The 18,950-nt window shown below is 36.0% G+C and overlaps 1 protein-coding gene across 1 annotated transcript; it reads right to left on the bottom strand.

Moving 5' to 3' along the window:
• Positions 1-271: 271 nt before the first annotated feature.
• LOC146957532 (uncharacterized) lies at positions 272-18,950 on the bottom strand. Its single transcript, XM_085736962.1, has 25 exons — positions 18,593-18,950; positions 17,506-17,872; positions 16,050-16,198; positions 15,319-15,558; positions 14,922-15,031; positions 14,747-14,824; positions 14,559-14,665; positions 11,814-11,905; positions 11,217-11,347; positions 10,994-11,100; positions 10,823-10,900; positions 10,243-10,321; positions 9,945-10,113; positions 9,085-9,155; positions 7,751-7,831; positions 7,484-7,554; positions 4,877-4,973; positions 4,699-4,758; positions 4,517-4,571; positions 3,792-4,183; positions 2,956-3,719; positions 1,857-2,841; positions 1,181-1,738; positions 897-955; positions 272-749 (listed from the first exon to the last, which is right to left on the bottom strand). The coding sequence occupies exons 2-25, from the start codon at positions 17,856-17,858 to the stop codon at positions 548-550; spliced, it is 5,088 nt and encodes a 1,695-aa protein (XP_085593088.1). The 5' UTR covers positions 17,859-17,872; positions 18,593-18,950; the 3' UTR covers positions 272-547.

Raw genomic sequence — 18,950 nt, 5'->3', positions numbered from 1 at the left:
ATAAAAAATGCTAACGGAAAACATTTAAAAAACTATTGTTTGAAGAAAATCTTAAATACGATGTATTTATTTATAGGCATCAAGGACGTATGAAACCCTTATTTGTAAATGTATAAGATAAGATTACCATGCACACTGTCAAACAAATGCATCAATCTCAAACTCAAAGTAACTTGCTGAATACAGTGGCAAGTAGAAAATGAATGATTTTATTGCTTCGAAAATATTTTTCTATTGAAACTTAGGATGCTGAAACCAACAAGTCCAACACTTTCAGATTTGAAACCACCATTATAAAGCCAATTAGCCATGTCTTGAACTGAATACAACACTTTTTTTTTATTGTAACTGAGTACAACACTTGTAGTATTCAAAAGGATGATCTGTATATATAATAATATACACAGGTAACAACTAATATTTACCACCACCTATGGCCTTGTGCATTCTACAAAACCATTGCATAAAGACCAATTAATTTTTCAAAATTGGATAAAAGAATGGAAACCAATGTTAGAAGAAACCTATATAACCCATTTTGGGCTTTCTATATCCTTTCAAGTTTCCTTCCAAGCCATTCTGATATTCGCTCGACCTTGCGCTGCAACTTACTATTTTTTGTAACTATAGAGAACTTTTCAGCATTTGATAGCATTACCATGATATCATGCTTGACGCCTTCCACGTTCCGATAGTAGTCATTTTTTAACCTTAGCTGAATCAGTCCAGGATAAAATGGAACAGGAAACCTGTAGCACAAATCCAAAGACATATTATTAGAAGTTTGAAATTTAAACTGTCTCTTTATTGCTGTCATTTCTTTTTGCTTAATTTATTTTTCCAGAGAGAAATATGAATCAGATGAGTTTTGCCAAGTTGCAAACTTGTTTTAGTACCTGTTACAAAAGTCCGTCCTCTCAGCTACTTGGTTCAGTGCCTGGAAATCATACTTCTCCTGGATTAAGAGAGAGAAAAATAATGAGGTTAACATCTGATTTCCTCCAGCCTCCCAAACTCCAAAAGTTGATTTCAAGATACATGTCACTCTTGTATTCTTGAAATAAAAAATGAATGGCAAACTTTTTCACACACACGCGCGCGCGCGCACACACATTAAACAAGCCTAATTAAAGGAGGAAAACAAGTAGGCTAGGAGAAATGGAACTTCATGTCAACTCACCCTGTGGTATAATTTAGTGAAATAAGATAGCAGCTTATCTCTGATCTCATGATCAATGTGGGGGTGCTCCCATTGAACCTCAGGATCGTTTAGTTCCCAAGGACTATGAAAATGATCTTCTGTTGGATCATCAGTATCATACTCAATCTTAAACCTATCCCAAGGACTGTCGGGGAATTCATCAGATTTGGCCTTCAATGCAACGATTTGACCATACCACCAACTTCCACCTTTCCCGTCTTCATTCCGCCACCATACTCTACATCTTTCTTCTGGAGACCAATTTCTTTTCATGGCAGCATCATAGAATGTTTTCTCAATAACAAAATCGCAGAAGTTGATCAACTCAGGTAAAATTAATTTGAATGATTTTCGAAACACACGTGAAGAAGGATCCACAAATTTAAGCCAGAGCTTGCAGCAGCTATCCCCAGAACCTGGGAGCTCCGCATACTCAAGCTTTTCAACCTTGCAAATTTCAACAGCCCTTAGTCCTTGAAATGATATCCATGGACCCTGTTCAGACATCGTACACGACTCTGCGTATTCTTCATGACCCTGACAACAAAAAATGCTCAAGAATATAAACCAAGAAACATATTGCAGAAACTTGCATTCCAAAACAAAGTAGATAGTATGATTTATAAGGAAAAAAAATCATAACAACATAAACTACCTGTCTCAAGTATACAACTTTATCCCCAAGTTGAGGAATATAACGGTAACCCTCCTCGTGCTCTTCTGACAGCATTAGCCATGACAGCTTTTTGACATGGTGATTTGGCATACTTCGAATTAAAGCACCAGGATCATTGGCAATATATACATCAGACCTGTTTCTAGCAGACCTTGTGCTTTGATGAAGTTCATCAGACACTTTGATAGAAGAATCTTCCCGACTGGATGTGCCCCTTGAACTTTGGCCCCCTCGAATTTTAACCCTTGTGTTGAAAGCATTTGGCTCCTCAGAAGTTGTTTTCATCCTAATTGAACGTGGTCGACGAATAGGATCGCTGACAACATTAGATAAATCAACTCCTAAGTCGCGCTGATTGCTGTAAATGGAAGCATTTTCTCCAAGATCAAACCCAAAACCATTAGGATTTGGTTCCCTTTTATGTGATTTATTCCTTTCATGGACATGATTATAACTTCTCTGGTCAAAATATGAATTCAGTAGCTGCGGGGAACTTGTACTAGTGCCATCTCCCCCTTCTAGTGCTTCTGTTAATCGATCAGGCCCTGTAAAAGCGGGATTTCCAGAGACTACATCACTTCTAGCACCAACTGAATCTGACTTGGGAATTCCAACTTTCAGTTTGGAGGGATTTGCAATGTCTTCTGGAGGCTGCTTCTTTTTTATAATTATTCTTGTTGGTTTAAAGGGTACTTTCATTTTGACCTCTTGAGTGTGGCTTGAGTTAACAACTTCATTGTTTTCCTGTGAGTCCTCCGTGCATTTATCAGATCTAGATCGGCCTTTATCACCATCATTCAACCTATCATAACCAGATGCTATGGGGCCATCAGCAATTTGTTGATGGTTGTCCATCCCCCAAGATTCAAGGGATGAAAATTTAGCTGTATTATCAAAATCAGATAGCTCTATATTAACCATGCTACTGTCAGCCTCTAGCTTGTTGGTCATATGTTCTGATTTCCTGCAAAACATGGTAGAAAAAACATTTGAATTTGAGTTTGAAGAAGTTACCAAATAACTAAAATGAAGCGGTGTCATAAATATATTTTGAACACTTTTATCAGGCTTTGCATACCCAATGGCATTGAATTCAGGATGACCATTAACTTCAGTATCAGTCAGCAAAGCATCCCCTGATCTTGAAAGTTCATACTTGTGTCTTCTCTGATCTGTGTGCCCCTCATGACAATCCAGATAACTTATAGCATTTTCATTTCTGTTGTGGCATTCCGGAAGGTTAGCATTAGTATCATCTGACATACCATTAGCGTCTGGGCCCGTAAAACTTTTTTCTGGCGAAGTTTTTTGTACACGTTCTAGGGGTTGGGGTCTGGAAGACTGACATACGATATCAGCCTGATTCTCACATGCAAATCTTCTATCCTCTAAAGACACATTCTTCTTAGAATCACGAAGTGATAACTTTAGAACCAGTCTCGGTCTACTTTCAAGATTTGCCTGAGATTCAGAATATGGAGGTGTATTGGATGCATTGGCAGACTCTTCCAATAGGGGTTTTTTAAGTTCTTCGCGCTTATTATGGATTTTCCTCTCAGGTTCACTGAAATCTTCTGAATCTTGAAAACTGTCTGATGATTCATCATCAGAATCATCGTCTTCCCCATCAGTTGATGTTTCGCCAATTTGAACGAACATATTACGAGCATTATGCGCAGCAGTTCTCTGAGGTCTCGATGTCTTAGCTTTGGAAGATTTCTTTTTTCTTGATTTTGAGCTTCCTTTGGATTTCTTAATTCTGTTATTTCCAGAAGTATTACCATTGCACTCTTCCAAATTCCTTTTCCTAGCACGCCTTCCAGAAGAAATCATTCCCTCAACCTGAGAACCACTAAGATTAGATGACAAGTTATAATTAAAGATTAAACAAACAAAAATAAATACACTACTTACTCCAACACCATGGTTTGTCCTTCTTGATCTTCTAAAACCATCCCTATTATTAGAGTCACCTTCGTTATATTCTAAATCACTAGAAGAGGTGGCGCTAACAACCCCTTGCTCAGCTGCACTAGAGTTATCCTCATTCACATTGTATTCGGAGTCATTATCATCACTGACGTTGTCATGTTCTGGCTCCCAGAAGATGGAAGCATCCAAGAACTCAGGTTGTGGATCAAGCATTCCTTCTAAATCAACCAAAGGTATCTCCTGGAAATCCTGATCAACACTAAAAACTGGACCAACAGCATATTTTATTAATGAAGGATTCCATTCAATGCCAAGAGCACCGAGACGACGTTGCTGGAATTGACTCTGATAAGGTTCAGGATATGGCAGCATAGCTGGTAATTAAATTATTTATGATAAGAGACATTTACATCCAAATAAAGCAGCAAGAAATTAAGAATAATATCCACAACGAGTAGTGCTAGCAACACTCTCTTTTGAACACTCTTTTGAACGTCAAAAAAAAAAAAAAAAAAAAAAACCTCTCTTTTGAACACTTTCTCTAATACTCACTCTCTAAATTAGCTTCAATCAATGTGGGTCCTACGTTTTGAAAATAAAACCCACATAAAGTGGTGGGACATACATTGATTTCACCCAATAAGAGAGTGAGTGTTTGAGAGAGTGTTGAAAAGAGTGTTGCTAGCATTCCTCTATCCACAACATACTAGAATCACATAGAGGTTCCTGGACGTGTCTTCGGTTTGGTGGAAGTTGAGTCTCCTACAGCAGTGTAACATCAGTTTAGATTTAGATTGTATGGAAATGCCAATAAATAGATATTAGATTTATCAATTCAACTATGATGGCAAAATAAAAAAGTAAAAAGAGCACAATGATGATTCCCAACCTGATCAAGAACATTTCCCTGAGCATCCCGAATGAGGGGTCGGTAATCACCAAGGAAAAACTGCCGTAAAAATCAAAGAGACAACAGCATAAATTAATTTGTTGTAGATACAACTTTCTCTCCCTCTCTCTATATATATCTGTGTGTGTGTGTGTGAGCGTGTGCACTATTTGACAACCTGATCATATTTTGCATCCTTCTGAGACTCGCCTTGACCTGTACTCAGAAAATATATCTGTCCAACATCATCCGAAAGCACGATTGATGTTCCATCCCTAAAATGAACAGAAAAGTATATTTTCAACATTCTATTAAATGTTCAGAACTCTTGATTCATCAAAGATGGACACTATAAAGCATAAAATCTATGACATGGAACACTCATCGTCAGCAAGGTGAGTGTAAAGCCTACAGAATTTCTTCATCAACACACAAAGCAGCGAATATAATGTGATTATTTTGAACCAATCAATATACACATCAAAGAGGATCTTGACCGAGTAAATATCCAAGTTTATCTCTAAAGAGGGGTGCTAGCAACACACCCTTTCCAACACACACTCTTCTATTGATTGAAATTCAAATGGATTCCACTAAATCATTTAGGCCCCACATAAATTTAGTGGGACCCACATGAATATCAACCAATAAAAGAGTGTGTTGATAGTATAATCCTTTCTTAAACAATAGCACTATATCAACCTAGCTCCCACATTATCAATATTTCAAAATACTCTCTAGAATTGCAAAATGCTATCACGTTCGTCCCTCTATCTGGATCTTTTATTAAATGCATATCTGACATTATTAACTTGGTTTCATATTCATCTCTGACATTGCTAACTTAATTTAAGGGTTAAATATGTTTTTAGCCCATAATTTAATTATAGTCCCTGCAAATACAAACGGAGGGACAAACCTATATTGCAATATCATATATCATTTTTTAATACTGATAATGTGGGGGACAAGGTTGATATAGTTCTACAATTTCAGGGACTAAATTGGATATCTATTCGATCTCAACTGCACAAAGGTAGCTCACTGTTGGTATGAATCTACACAACTAGACTACTATTCATGACAACAAATTAAGAATATTTGTTAGCCAAACTGATGAACAAGGGACAAGCTACATATTTTATATGACAAGATTCATAATCATCATGCATTTATTAAAGAGAGAAGCGACAGTTAAAGGTCTTTCTAAGATGAGAATGAGATATATCAAACATGGTCCAATACAACAGAATTCATAAGTCTTCACATGGTATCAAAGCCAATGCGATTAAGTGGTCAAGAAGTTACTACTTACAACCCTAATTGCAAGTTGAATTTATGCACAAGCTAGAGGGCCCATTCGGTTTAGATTTGTATAAGCATTCATATTATATTAGTGTTGGGATGCACTTTTTCCACATTCAGCTTAATAATATAACTTTCCAAATTCACTTTTGCACATCTATGGAAGATTGAATGAACCCAATGCGGATCATATATATGCATACTTACATTGCGCTTTCAAGGGGCAGGTTTTCTGATTTGAACCCACAAACTTCTAGTAACATGGCAAAGACTTCGAAGTCAAAAGATAGTTTGGTACGATTGTGTTTGGATAGTAAAGTACGATTACTTTTGAAGTATAATTATAGGCAATAGGCATATAATTTAAAATTACTCCCTCCGGCTTACATTATGTGTCGTTTCACACCTCTAAAGAAATGATTAGATGTAGTAGTTTCCAAGATGAAAAAAAATTTCTCAGCTAAAAACCTAATTAATTAGCGAGTGGAGCAGTTAGTTAGAAAGACAAATTAATGTATGGGTGGTTGAAATGGGTACTGTTGGAAAAAGTAATTGATACTTTCTTCATACTCTAAAGTGACAAGTAGTTTGAGACACACAAATATTCTAAAGAGGACACTTAATAAGAGATGGAGGGAGTATGTGAATCTACAAGAAAGTAAACTTAGCCCCGCTATGATGGATGAATGGTAACATGAGACAAGATAGGATTAGAAGTACAATTGGGGCACCCCGTCATTATCGAAAAAAATGATAGAATTTTGACTTAGGGTTAGGACGTGCACCAAGAAAACCTGTAAAAGTGCCAGTAATGATGCTTGATTAAATGGAGGATGGTCCAATACTTAGAGCTGGAGGAGTAACAAGGAAAAACATGTCAAAACCATCAACAAAGATGTGGTAAATGGTCTATCTTTGGACCTAATAGATTGGTTGATCCATGCATATGCCCCCTTTACCTACCTAGTGGGAAAGACATGGCTGTTGTTTACATCTAGAATCAATTCTATTAACCTAAAAAGAATAACAAAGTAACCAAACATGCTGGTTACTACTGAGCATCATTCCATTGCCACAAACATGTGTCTAGGTAGCATTTGACCAAACAGCTCGAAGTGGGCTCATGAATTGCATACACGAAGCTCAAAAGCTTCTTGCATGAAGGACAGTCTTAGATTGAAAAGAAAAAAATATATAAATCTTTGACTAACAAACTAAGCATGCTTTCTTGACAGGATATCAATCAAAACAATTACATGCAACCAATTTAGAGTTATATAATCTCATTGCCAAAGACAAATCCCGCAATATGTGAAAGGGAAATACGGAAGAATTCATTAAGTATTATCAAAGTATGTAACAAATCAAAATCTCAGTGCATAAAAAGATAAAGATAAACGCGGAAATCATCAAATGTATACTGTATAATAATAGGCAACTAAAATTTTCTATTAGTAACAACTGTTATAAAATCACTTACGGAGAAAACTTCCCATCAACCAATCTAATGCGTCCAATTTCGTATGTTCGAATAGGTATGCCCTCCCATATCTAGAAAAGGAACGTACCAAAAAGCATAAATTAGAAAATGTTTTACAACAAACATTATAATGTTTTACAAAGAACATGCTAACATATATACCTAGAAAAAGAATATGCCAAAACGCATTAACTGATTTATGTTTTACAAAGAAATTGTTAGTACATGTTATTCAGGATCTAAAGACATGCAAGAAGAGAAGCTTACATCCCACACAATGGTTCGACCATCATACCCAGCACTCATAGCTATCCGAGGGTTGAAAGGATGAACATCCAAAACATAAGACTGCCAACCAATAAAAACTCAGCATTCAGTAACATCACAATAGAATGATGAGTATCCCAATTACGACAGAAAATGAGAAGAGGCTTAAATTTAATCCAACCAGAAAAGTACGAGTGTATGACCATATTTCAATTTTATGTTGGTCCAGCAAAAACAATAAAATATTTAGTATGTTTACTGATGGAGCAGATTAGCCGAGCATGATAGGGTGTTTGTCTAAGATTATTATAAGGAAAGTAGACTTGGGAATATGACATTCTCATGTTTGGTACAGAGTTTACAATTATTAGCAAATATTATTTATTCTTGGGATTAAAATTTTACATAATTACTCTATCTTACCCTCCCATAATAGAGGGTGGGAATCTTTTCTTCCCATAGAAATCAAAATAACTTGCAATAACTCCCCGTTTATCTCCATTTTATTTTTTATTTCTAAACTAAACAAATTTCAAAAAGATTCCTAAGAATATCAAATGCAATTGTGATTTGTTCCCGAAAATAATATTACCCTATACTCCCTCCGTTGCCAATTATAAGCAAATTTTACTTTTTAGGTTCATTCAATTAATGATGTATGTGGTTCATAACATGGACCACATACATCATTAATTGAATGAACCTAAAAAGTCAAATTTGTTTATAATTGGCAACGGAGGGAGTATATATTTATGGGGATTGCTAACTTACTCCCACCCAAAATCATGAAGGAGTAAGTTAGCAAGTCTACTCTCACTTTGGGAGTAAGTTAGCAAGCAAACTCTCACTTTTTTTTTTACCAAAAAACCAATTCTATCTTTCCAAAAGTAAAAAAACACGGTAATAGATTTTAATTAAAGACAAAAGATAAAAATATTAATTGAATTTTCTTTAGGAAAAAAATATGCATTTACTTTGTATGGTTCTTAACTTAAAATACACTTTTTGTGGTTATAACAAACGTTGAGAAAATTATGGATTTGAAGAAATCATGGTTAGTTAATTAAAGAACCATACGAAAGACATTTACGGGAATGCATCTTAATTTTGTCCTTTTCTTTAATAAATATATATGTCGGACGATCCCAAAAAGCCCACAGCACACTTAAGGTCGGACGTGGGCACTATTTTGAGAACCCATATTTAACCTGGGTTATTAGCCTGGTCCGATAAAACCAACCATTTCGGGCTGACCCGAACAGTCGGCTGGTCCATTTTACCACCTCTAGGAAGGACACACAGAAAGAGGGGAAGTAAGAGAGGACAGGGCTTACAGATTCAGTATGGCCGGTCAAAGAGTGCACTAAGCTGCCATCAACTGCATTCCAAACACATATTCTGCAATCTATGAGATGAAAAGACAAGTCCTCAGCTCAAGCAAGCCTCCACTATGAAATAACTTAAATTATCTATAGAAATTATGGAAAGGTGCTGCTAAGTTGCAAATGAATGCAAAATCAAACAAATAAAGATGTATTATCATGACAATCATAAGAACATAATGATGATGAGTTATGTAATGTACAATGTCAATTGCATACTAAAACAAGGACCCATGAAGCAATATAATGTGTTGCCATATAAGCAACAGCATCAACCAGTGCTACAAATTTAGCAAAATATATATTACATGGCAGTGCTACTTGACAGCTTTAGTCTGTGGAAAATTTGATTTTCAAACAGTGTATTTAAACAACCTTGATCCATGAACAACTAATTAATTCTATAGTATGTTTTTCTAGAAATGGAAGTGATAATAATCGACATATCGAGGACAAATCTGTACCAAAAATGGGTAGATGTTCTCAAAGAATGTGAAAAAATAAAAATCAGATTGTAATAATCACAGTAGAAGTTCAACTTGAATTTAGATATAAGGTGTCATCGTCCTCGTGAGCTTAGCTCAGTTGGTAGGGACAAATATGCAAGGTCCAGGGTTCGAACCCCGGCCACCACCAAAAAGATATAAGGTGTCATCAATTTGACAATCTAAGTAATACAAAAAAATACGATATAATATAGTGGTGTAAATTCATAGACGCAACATAACTCTTTCCACTGATGGGATTGACTGTTTAAATCAAATAACATCACAATGCCCCATTATATCTATTAATTTGAACAAGAACATTACCCATAATAGCTGCCAGTACAAAGCGGTTGTCTAGACTCCACACAATCATATTGACGCCGCGAGGAGTAGGTAGCAATCTCTTCCTTGGACCCCCTCTTGGAGGTTGAGGAGGCAGGGGAGGTGGTGGCACTTTCAGATGATATGCACGAATCCAACGTCCTACTTTTCCCTGGAATGGCATGGGGGCATGTCACTAAGATGCCCAAGGATTTGTGGAATAGATATAATGGAGAAAAATGTCTTCAAGGACGAAATAGACCATAGGTCAATGGTAAAATAATACAATAAAGGAGCTCACATGAGATCTACGAGATCTTGGAACCCAAATAATTGCACTTCCATCGCGAGAGCAGGTAACTATGTTATCATGAGAATACCTGAAAATACACAATGTCAGCATGCTTCCATGAGGTGCTAGTTTAGTGATGAGAGTTTGGTCTTGTAAGCTCAAGGGACAGAGTGTAAATGCCCTCAGGGACAGTTGTAAAATGGTCATAAATGCCACTTCAATTAATTATGATTTTTCCATTCCCCAGTTTTTATTTAAAAAAAAGGGGACACAATATCAGCATGCAAAGTGATTAGGAATGAGAACAGGGTATAATAGTTATATTAAACGAACACCTAATAAGTTTGGTAAAAAAAAAAAAAAAAAAAAGCTCAAGGGACGGAGTGGAGTGCAAATGCTGTCATGGACGGTTGTAAAATGGTCATTAATGCCACTTTCATTAATAATGATTTTCCCATTCCCCAATTTTTATTTTAAAAAAAGCACAAAATATCAGGCATCCAAAGTGATTAGGAAATTAAATGAACCCCTAACAAGTTTGTTAAAAACATAATAACTAAAGGAAATGATCATTAAGATAGATATTGACCGGAAATTTCTGAACTTCTGTGTATTTTCTTCTTTCCAAGAGTCGGATGTCATAACTTTCGAAGACACGGCACAACCACTGCAAATAGAGGTAACAATGCGAAGACAGTGAGAATCATTACAAAAGAAAAAATAAAACAAAATGAGAAAAGATATAACAGCAATGACTAACCTGAATTGTACATAATTAACATCATTCTCATGACCAGATAATAAATCCATCTCATGAATTGGTGGTTGCTCTGAGTTGTCAGTGTTGGGCTTACAAGCACTCCATACCTGTTAAATAGTAGTATTTTTCTCGAATCTTAATAGATGTGATATTTGAACAAGAAAAGACCAATTATATTATTGGAAGAATAGGAAATATCTGAAGAGTGCATCAGTAAGCATACCCTGGCAAAAGTATCAGAGCTACCAGTAACAAAAACAGTTCCATTTGCATTAAATGCACAACAAAGTATTTGAAGGCCTCGTTGAGCATTACTTGAAGATGGTAGATTAGCTGGTGGAGCATTTCCCTTCCCTGCAAAAAATTTATAATTCCTCAAGCAATCCTATAGTGAATCAGATTAACCTAATATCACAAAAAGATGGCAGTGAACAGGTCAAACTATTGATCTAGAAGGCTTAAGCAACTTGCATGTCCACACTTGAATAAATTTTGGTTTGAACCAAACATGGTAAACTCCATCCATGGTTCTAAAATGTAATATTCATTTAAACTAATATGTTTCAAAGTAAAATGATCTTTTATACTGTATTTAGATTTTATTAGAATCTAATCTATTTAATCCAGTCTTTATCTATTGCCAAGGTTTTTTTTTTTAAAAAACCAGGTATCCGGCCCAAGGATTGACGAATCCGAGGGGTCATTGGCACGGAGGGGCTAAGACCTAGAGAGGAGCACACTCCAAGGTCCCAAGCCAGCACCACTAGGCCAACCAAAGTGGGTTTTGATCTATTGACAAAGTTAGAATCGATAATCTGACCGTTGATAGCATCTGAAGGTCGCGGTACGTATATGCATGGATTTTGTGAACTTCTTGCATCCCATATTCTACATGTTCCGTCATCCGATGCCCTATATATCACATAAGTCATAAAAGTCAAGTAACAGAATAAGAACTGATATTATTGCAGACTATGAGGACTAGAATGGAAATTACACAACGCACATGTACCCAGGGGATCGATTTTAAAACCAGTGTAAAATTTTATAAGATGATTTTATGCAGACTGTTAGATTGCAAGTTTCTATAATACATATAGATCGTATCTATAAGATTTAGATTAGTAAAAATTATTCAACACTAAATATATGCATAAAAAAATCAATATGATATACACATTTAAAATATATGAAAATAAGAACCAATTGTTTTTAATTATATCGTTGTTCAAGATTTGACACACAACCAAGGTTTACAGGGGATCGATAAAAATCACTAAGTTATTGAATGGTGTAAGTGTAACAGAGTTAAAATAGAGAATAGATAATCTTAGGATCTGGATTGGGCTTAATTCAACCCTTGTAAGGTAAGGGATTTCTCGTTACTTTCCACTTATATAAACACATTTTCAAGCCATATCTCACCCAACATGGGACTCTCAACACATCCACCTAACCCCAGAACTGGAGATCTAGTGCTTGAACCCAGTGGCCCGTTAGTGAGTGGGCCAACGAAACGTAGATAGCTCTGATACCATCTTCGAATTTGGGTGGTGACTAATTCAATCCTGCCAGTCGCAGCAGAAAGAAGAAGGAAACAAAAAAGGCAATCACGGAAATTTAGGGTTCGCGTAGAAAGAGGTAAGAGAAGAAGGGAGTGTTTTGCATGCAAAATGTCAAGATTACCCCTTTAAAATCTCAAGTTTTAACGGCGTATTATGGTAATCTGTGGAATTTACTGCCGCCTGCTCCGCAGCACACATTTTGCAAACTCTGCTGCGTCCGCACCTGCCGGCACCGTTGCGGTCAGTGGCCGATTCGCTCCAGCACGATAGGCTACTGTTGACTACCTATAGGGCACAGGTATTGAAGTTGCTACCCATGTGGGTACAGGTATTTTTCCGAAATGCAGGTATGTCAATGGGTAATTTGATCCACTGTTGACCCCCACTTAGTGGGAAAAGGTTTGGTTGTTGATGTTGCGGGTATGCAAATGGGTACTATAGTATCCTACCCAGACTCTACCCATTGCCATCCCTACATAAATGACAGAAGATCCACAGCCGGATACTGCACTTTTCTTTGAGGAAACTTGGTAACATGGATGAGCATGATTCATAATGTTTTTGCAAAGATCAAGTGCAGAACTCAGGGATATAGTATTAAGAATTTGCAAACTCCTAAAGCCGATAATAATTTTGGTTGACCTAAAAATCGAGTGGGGTAGACCTATGAGGCTATACCGTAACAATAAACATTGCACATAATCCAATGGAACGTGATAGGATTAAGCATGTTGAGGTAGGTAAACACTATATCAAGAAAAAGTTAGAGGATGATGGGATAATTTGTACACCATATGTATCCATAGGAAATCAGCTAGCTGATGTTCTAACAGGAGATTGGATCATCTGTATATTTTTAATTGTGAAAAGGGATCACTGACCCTTAATTATAGGTGCAATAATTAGCATTAGTTTGTATTTCCTTTTTCAGATTACCTTGTATTTTATTTCAGAACACCTGCTCTTCTATCAAATATATCAAAATAACCTGATAATGACAAGTAAATAACTGGAGGGTTAAGTTCATGACTTCATGGCCAACAAGGGTGCAAATATTTGTTTTTGCAGCTACAGATTCCATCATGGCATATCAACAGTCAGGAAGGATTCAGTTTATTGGAGCTGTGTTAAGGGGTCGATCTCTCCATTAGGTTTATTTCGATTACAACTACTTACTACGTTTTTTAATCTAATTGTAGGACAAAATAAGGATTGCAGTGAATAGTTAATTTGTAAATCAAAATCTTTATAAAATCTGTATCCAAATTCAGATAAATATGGTATATAGTAGGAATCTCGCACAACATTATTGTACTCTTCTTTTTATTATCATTGCCACTACTATGTTACCCGCGAATCTCGCACAACATTAGTGTACTCTTCTTTTTATTACAACAAACTAACTACTTTTACTCTATTTAATAATGCCATTCCTAAAATACTCTTCAATTGATATAAGTTTTATTTTTTAATGACTCGCTCTTGTATTTACATGAAACGACTTCCTATGAATGGTACTTTTGAGAACACACTTGTTTTTTTATAAGATCAAAAAAAAAAAAATTACACTGGACTAAATTTCTTAATAAGTTCGAAATCAGTTGTTTTTTCTCATAATCAAGACCGGATAGAGTAAGCCAGTACTCTTATAATTACGGAATATGTTTGTCACACGACTGGTAAGGGGAAAAAACACCTAGACTCAACTGTAAGCCACTGGATTAGTGCAAAGGGATCCACCAGCAAGCAAAAGAGCATTTAAATTCATCAAATGAGCATTTGTTACATTATTGAAGTTTAGTTTTACATATACGCACAAAAAAAAAAAAATACGGGTTTGCAAGTAAAAATTTAAACTATGGTGCGACACCTGACATTTGCAAAATATTTAGGATTCAATTATCCATGCACAAAATAGATTAACAATGAGACATTCAAGCTACAAGAATCATATATATAAAGGCAATAATGGGGACCAGTAGCTTTTAAAATGAACTTACGATAGCAGATGGTATACAGCATTTGGCCTTGGACTAAACGCAATGGTATTCACGGCTGCATCATGCCCACGCAAAACTGATACTGACATCCCATCAGGTAAGCGCCACTGTTGTGAAGCAAATATCAATTTAATCCCCGAAGGTTTACATGATTGAATTGAACATACAGATTAAAAAACACTACTTACAACTCGAATAACAAAATCGTTTGAAGCAGATGCCACCAAAACATTGTTTGAGCTTACTGCCAAGTCAGTAATGTCCCCCTTTGTTTTATGCAATGATGACAAGAGAAGATCAGATGATATTGAAAGAAACACAAACATATCAAAATTAGTTCCATAATTCAAAATCATGACTCACTCGATGCCCACGACAACTAGCCAAACAAAATGCAGTTTCCATAGACCAAATCTTGACAAGACGATCATCTGAACCACTGATAACATACCGCCCTGATCCATCAAATATGGCTGCGAGATAGCACCATTTTTCAAATATCACCAATCGTAATTTAGCTATTGAAGTAATTGGTTATATGTGTTTTAGAGGAATCGGTATTTAACTTCAGAACAAAACTACACGAAGAGAAAGCAACATTTATAACGCAAAAAGCATTGGAGGCAACTTCTGTTGATGTCATGTGGCTTTTACATCTAATCAATAGCTTTAATGAGAACAACTGAAGATGAATTCATATAAATGTATGCCCATTAAGCCACCATGTTAATAGCAAATTTAGCACATGAGTAAATCATACCACAATAGACAGCCACACGGTGACCCCTTAGCTTTTTAATATTTTGCATCTTTTGCACCATGGTAGACGGTTTGGCAATAGCATAACATGCACTGCGAACAGATGGAGCACGATGATGCTTTGAGAAACCACCTCCAATTTCCCTTAAACTTAGCCCCTGAACCTGATTAGCTTTCAAGTGTGGCCAACGCATGTAAAGTGGAGGGAGCTTCACCTGCTTAACAGTCGTTTTTCTATCAACTGTAAAAACACAAGGATTAAGATAAACAGATATCAATATCACATTATTCCATAAATATGTTTTTAGTTTTTTTTTTTAAGAAGAAGAAATATGTTTTTAGTTAATGACAGAGTATAAAAAATATAATCCCTGTAAAAAGTGTATTCTGCAGAAGCAAAGTTCATTTTGGGGTTCATCATATATATTCAATTGTCAATTCTTACAAAAGCAGAAACTGAAACAAGGATTGATATAACCATTTCAGAACTAGTAGTATACAGCTAGCCCTAACATATTAATACATCCCTTTCCAAATTTATAGAGAACGAGAAAAGAAAATCTTTTATAGATACGAAATATAAATAAATCACAAACTCACAGCATTTGTATGCTAACCTAAGATTGCAAGACATTATTAAGATGTTGTTTTTAGTGTATCTAAGTTAAAAATTATAGATCTTAGCTTGAATGATCAACTATAGAAAGTGGATTACTGTAGCATATCACATACCATCAAGAAGCGAAAATGAACCATCTCCGAGTAAAGTGGGAACATCCGCTGCATTAGGGCTATTTACTTTTCCATTCAAAGGATGGGCTGTACTCAGCATTAATTGCTTCAGAAGCTTTACCAGGTGATCCTTAGCTACATGAGGATACCTTAAGTTACAAAAAATGACCAACATTAGTCATCGTGCATGTAATATCAATAAGCAGCCATCACTAGCTTGAGAGAAAAGTTTTTGAAACCAAATAACATATATTTGGATTAAAATATGAAGCATCCTCCATTTCAATGTAATATAATCGCCAAATGAAGACACGGTGAAGATTGCCCCCGCTTATAAATTTATGTTCAGACCTTATCTCATACAACGTGGGACTCTTAGCACACCTCTCACACCCAGAACTAGACATCTGGAGCGTGAACTGAGTGGTCCAATAATGATGACCTGATAAGAGGTGGCCCAACGGATATTGGATAGGCTTTAATACCATCTTAGAAATTGGATTGGGTCTAGCTCAACCCTTACAAAACCGGTTGGTAAGGTGAGGACTGCCTCTACTTATAACCATATGTTCAGGTCATATTTCATTCAATGTGGGACTCTTGACACGGTCCTCTCGCCCAGGATTGAACATCTGGAGCGTGACCCGAGAGCGGTGACCTGATAGCAGATGGTCCAACTGATCATAAATAGGCTCCGATACCATCTTAGTATTTGGGTAGGTCCTAACTCAACCTTTACAAAACCAGCATGTAAGATGAGGATTGCCCACCCTTACAAACATATTGGATGAGATATGGGAACATGTGTTTAAGTGAGGGCAGTCCTCACCTTGCAAGCCGGTTTTGTAAAGGTTAAGTTAGGCCCAACCCAATTTCTAAGCATTTTTTCCTTTTTCTTAACTGAAAAAGGTAAAAACATTTCCGATACTAAACTCCAAGTAAATAAATAAAACCCGCCACTAAATGTTAAATAAATAACAAGAAACTTTCAAGTGTAATGGCATTGACTAAAGCTACCCTCTTTCAAATATTAGTTTAGTCCCTTGTAGACACTTAAAGGTCGAGTTTGTTGATAGTCCATCTGATTAAGAGTAGAAAAACCACTCATAGATGGTTAAACCACAAAGAACAACCAATACTTGTACCTATATGTTGACATTCAACAACCTGACCAGTAAAACTTAAATAAAGCATATGTTGAGAGATAGCGAGTGATGAAATTGCTAAAATAGTGGATGTTGGAGCTCTACTAAACAGCCTACATAATGAACCAAATGGAAAGGAAAAAGAAGTTTTCAGGCTGATTCAGTATGTATTTCTGCTTGCATTTAACAAGAATAGTTCACAAACATGCTAAATGGCCACTATTTTCAAAACTATAATAAACATACGAAATTGAATGGCTGCACCTAAAACTCTAACCTTATTTACAATAATAAAATGGCAACAAAAATACCTGTCCATTAAATTGTTGTAATGTAAAGGTAAAGAGATGCCGTCATCATCGCCAGCATCATCTTCACTGGGCTCGCCGCTTCTTGAAAACCAAGCATGATATCTTCTAGGTAGAAGCCGATGCTCTAAAAGTTCACTCCTGAGCTGATCAAAAGACCTCTTGCATGGCCCGGTAGACAAAAAATGCATAATTAAAAAGTAAACTTCCTTGAGGTCTATATCCACATCAGTCTTGACAGGCACCATATCCTTGAGGGACCGGGCCATCTCATCCTCCTGATTCGGAACACTCAAAGGCACACCATTCATCGAAGATGCAACACCAGTACAAGGCTTGCACTTCTTCAAATCCATGTTCGAAAAACACCCTACAACAAACAAACAAACTAAAACTACAGCACAAAAACAAAAAAAAAAAAAAAAAAAAAAAAAAAAAAAAAAAAAAAAACTATTTACTGCACCACAAATTCAAAAGGACAAAAGCAACTCCTTAAAAAACATCCCCCAATACAACTCCTTTCCAAGTATGTCTCAATCATATTCTTCATCATTAAGATTATCATCGTATCATATAACACAATTTGCAAAACTACTTATAGATTTCGCAATCATATCCATATTCAGTTCTAATTGCATCAAATTCAAAACATGTTCCCTTCTTTTTGTTCTTTTAAAAAACAAAAACTCAGTATCCAACCCAAGGACCGACTAATCCGAGGGACAGATCCCACCGTCCACTTACAGGGGCTCAATTGAAGCCAGAGCAAAGCTCTGTGTGGACTGCCCCAACACAGGAATCGTTGGCACCTAATGGATTCGAACCTGGGACCTCTCGCTTCTAGAACTTATTAACAAACAATTAATTAAACTAAAACAGAACTTGTCACTTCCAACCGAAATTAAAACATAAAGTAAAAACCAAGATCTCTCTATAACAGAAATCCCAAACGAAATTAAAACATAAAGCAAAAACCAATATCTATCTATAACAGAAATCAAGCTAACAACTTTCCAACAGAATTAAACAAAGTAAATGAAAATAACAACAGAAAACACAGAAAGGGGTAAAAGGGTCATTAGAAAAATACCTGAGAAAAGAATTGAGTTGAAGATAGTGAAGCAGCAACTACAATGATAGGTCTAACAGCAAAGAAACCAATTTCCATTCGAAATGAAACATTAATAGGGAACAATGCAATGAATCAAAAAAACCAAAATTGGTAATTAGGGTTTGAAATGGAATCTAATTAAAAATTAATTTTCAAAGAAAATATCTTTAACTGGGTCAGAATTAAGTGCGTTCTTATCACTAATTAAATTGGGTTTCTAGATTATATAGAAAAAATAAAATAATAAAAAAATTCCTTTTTTGGAAAAGGGGTTTTGATTCTGAACAACGGTGGAATGTAACGGTGTTTGGTTGGTTTTCACGACGGAGCTGTGTAT

The sequence above is a fragment of the Medicago sativa genome, chromosome 1 (genome assembly GCF_051527215.1).
Source record: "Medicago sativa cultivar Bolivia chromosome 1, Bolivia_mono, whole genome shotgun sequence".
NCBI classification, from domain to species: Eukaryota; Viridiplantae; Streptophyta; class Magnoliopsida; order Fabales; family Fabaceae; genus Medicago; species Medicago sativa.
This window is presented reverse-complemented; position numbering and strand designations above follow the sequence as displayed.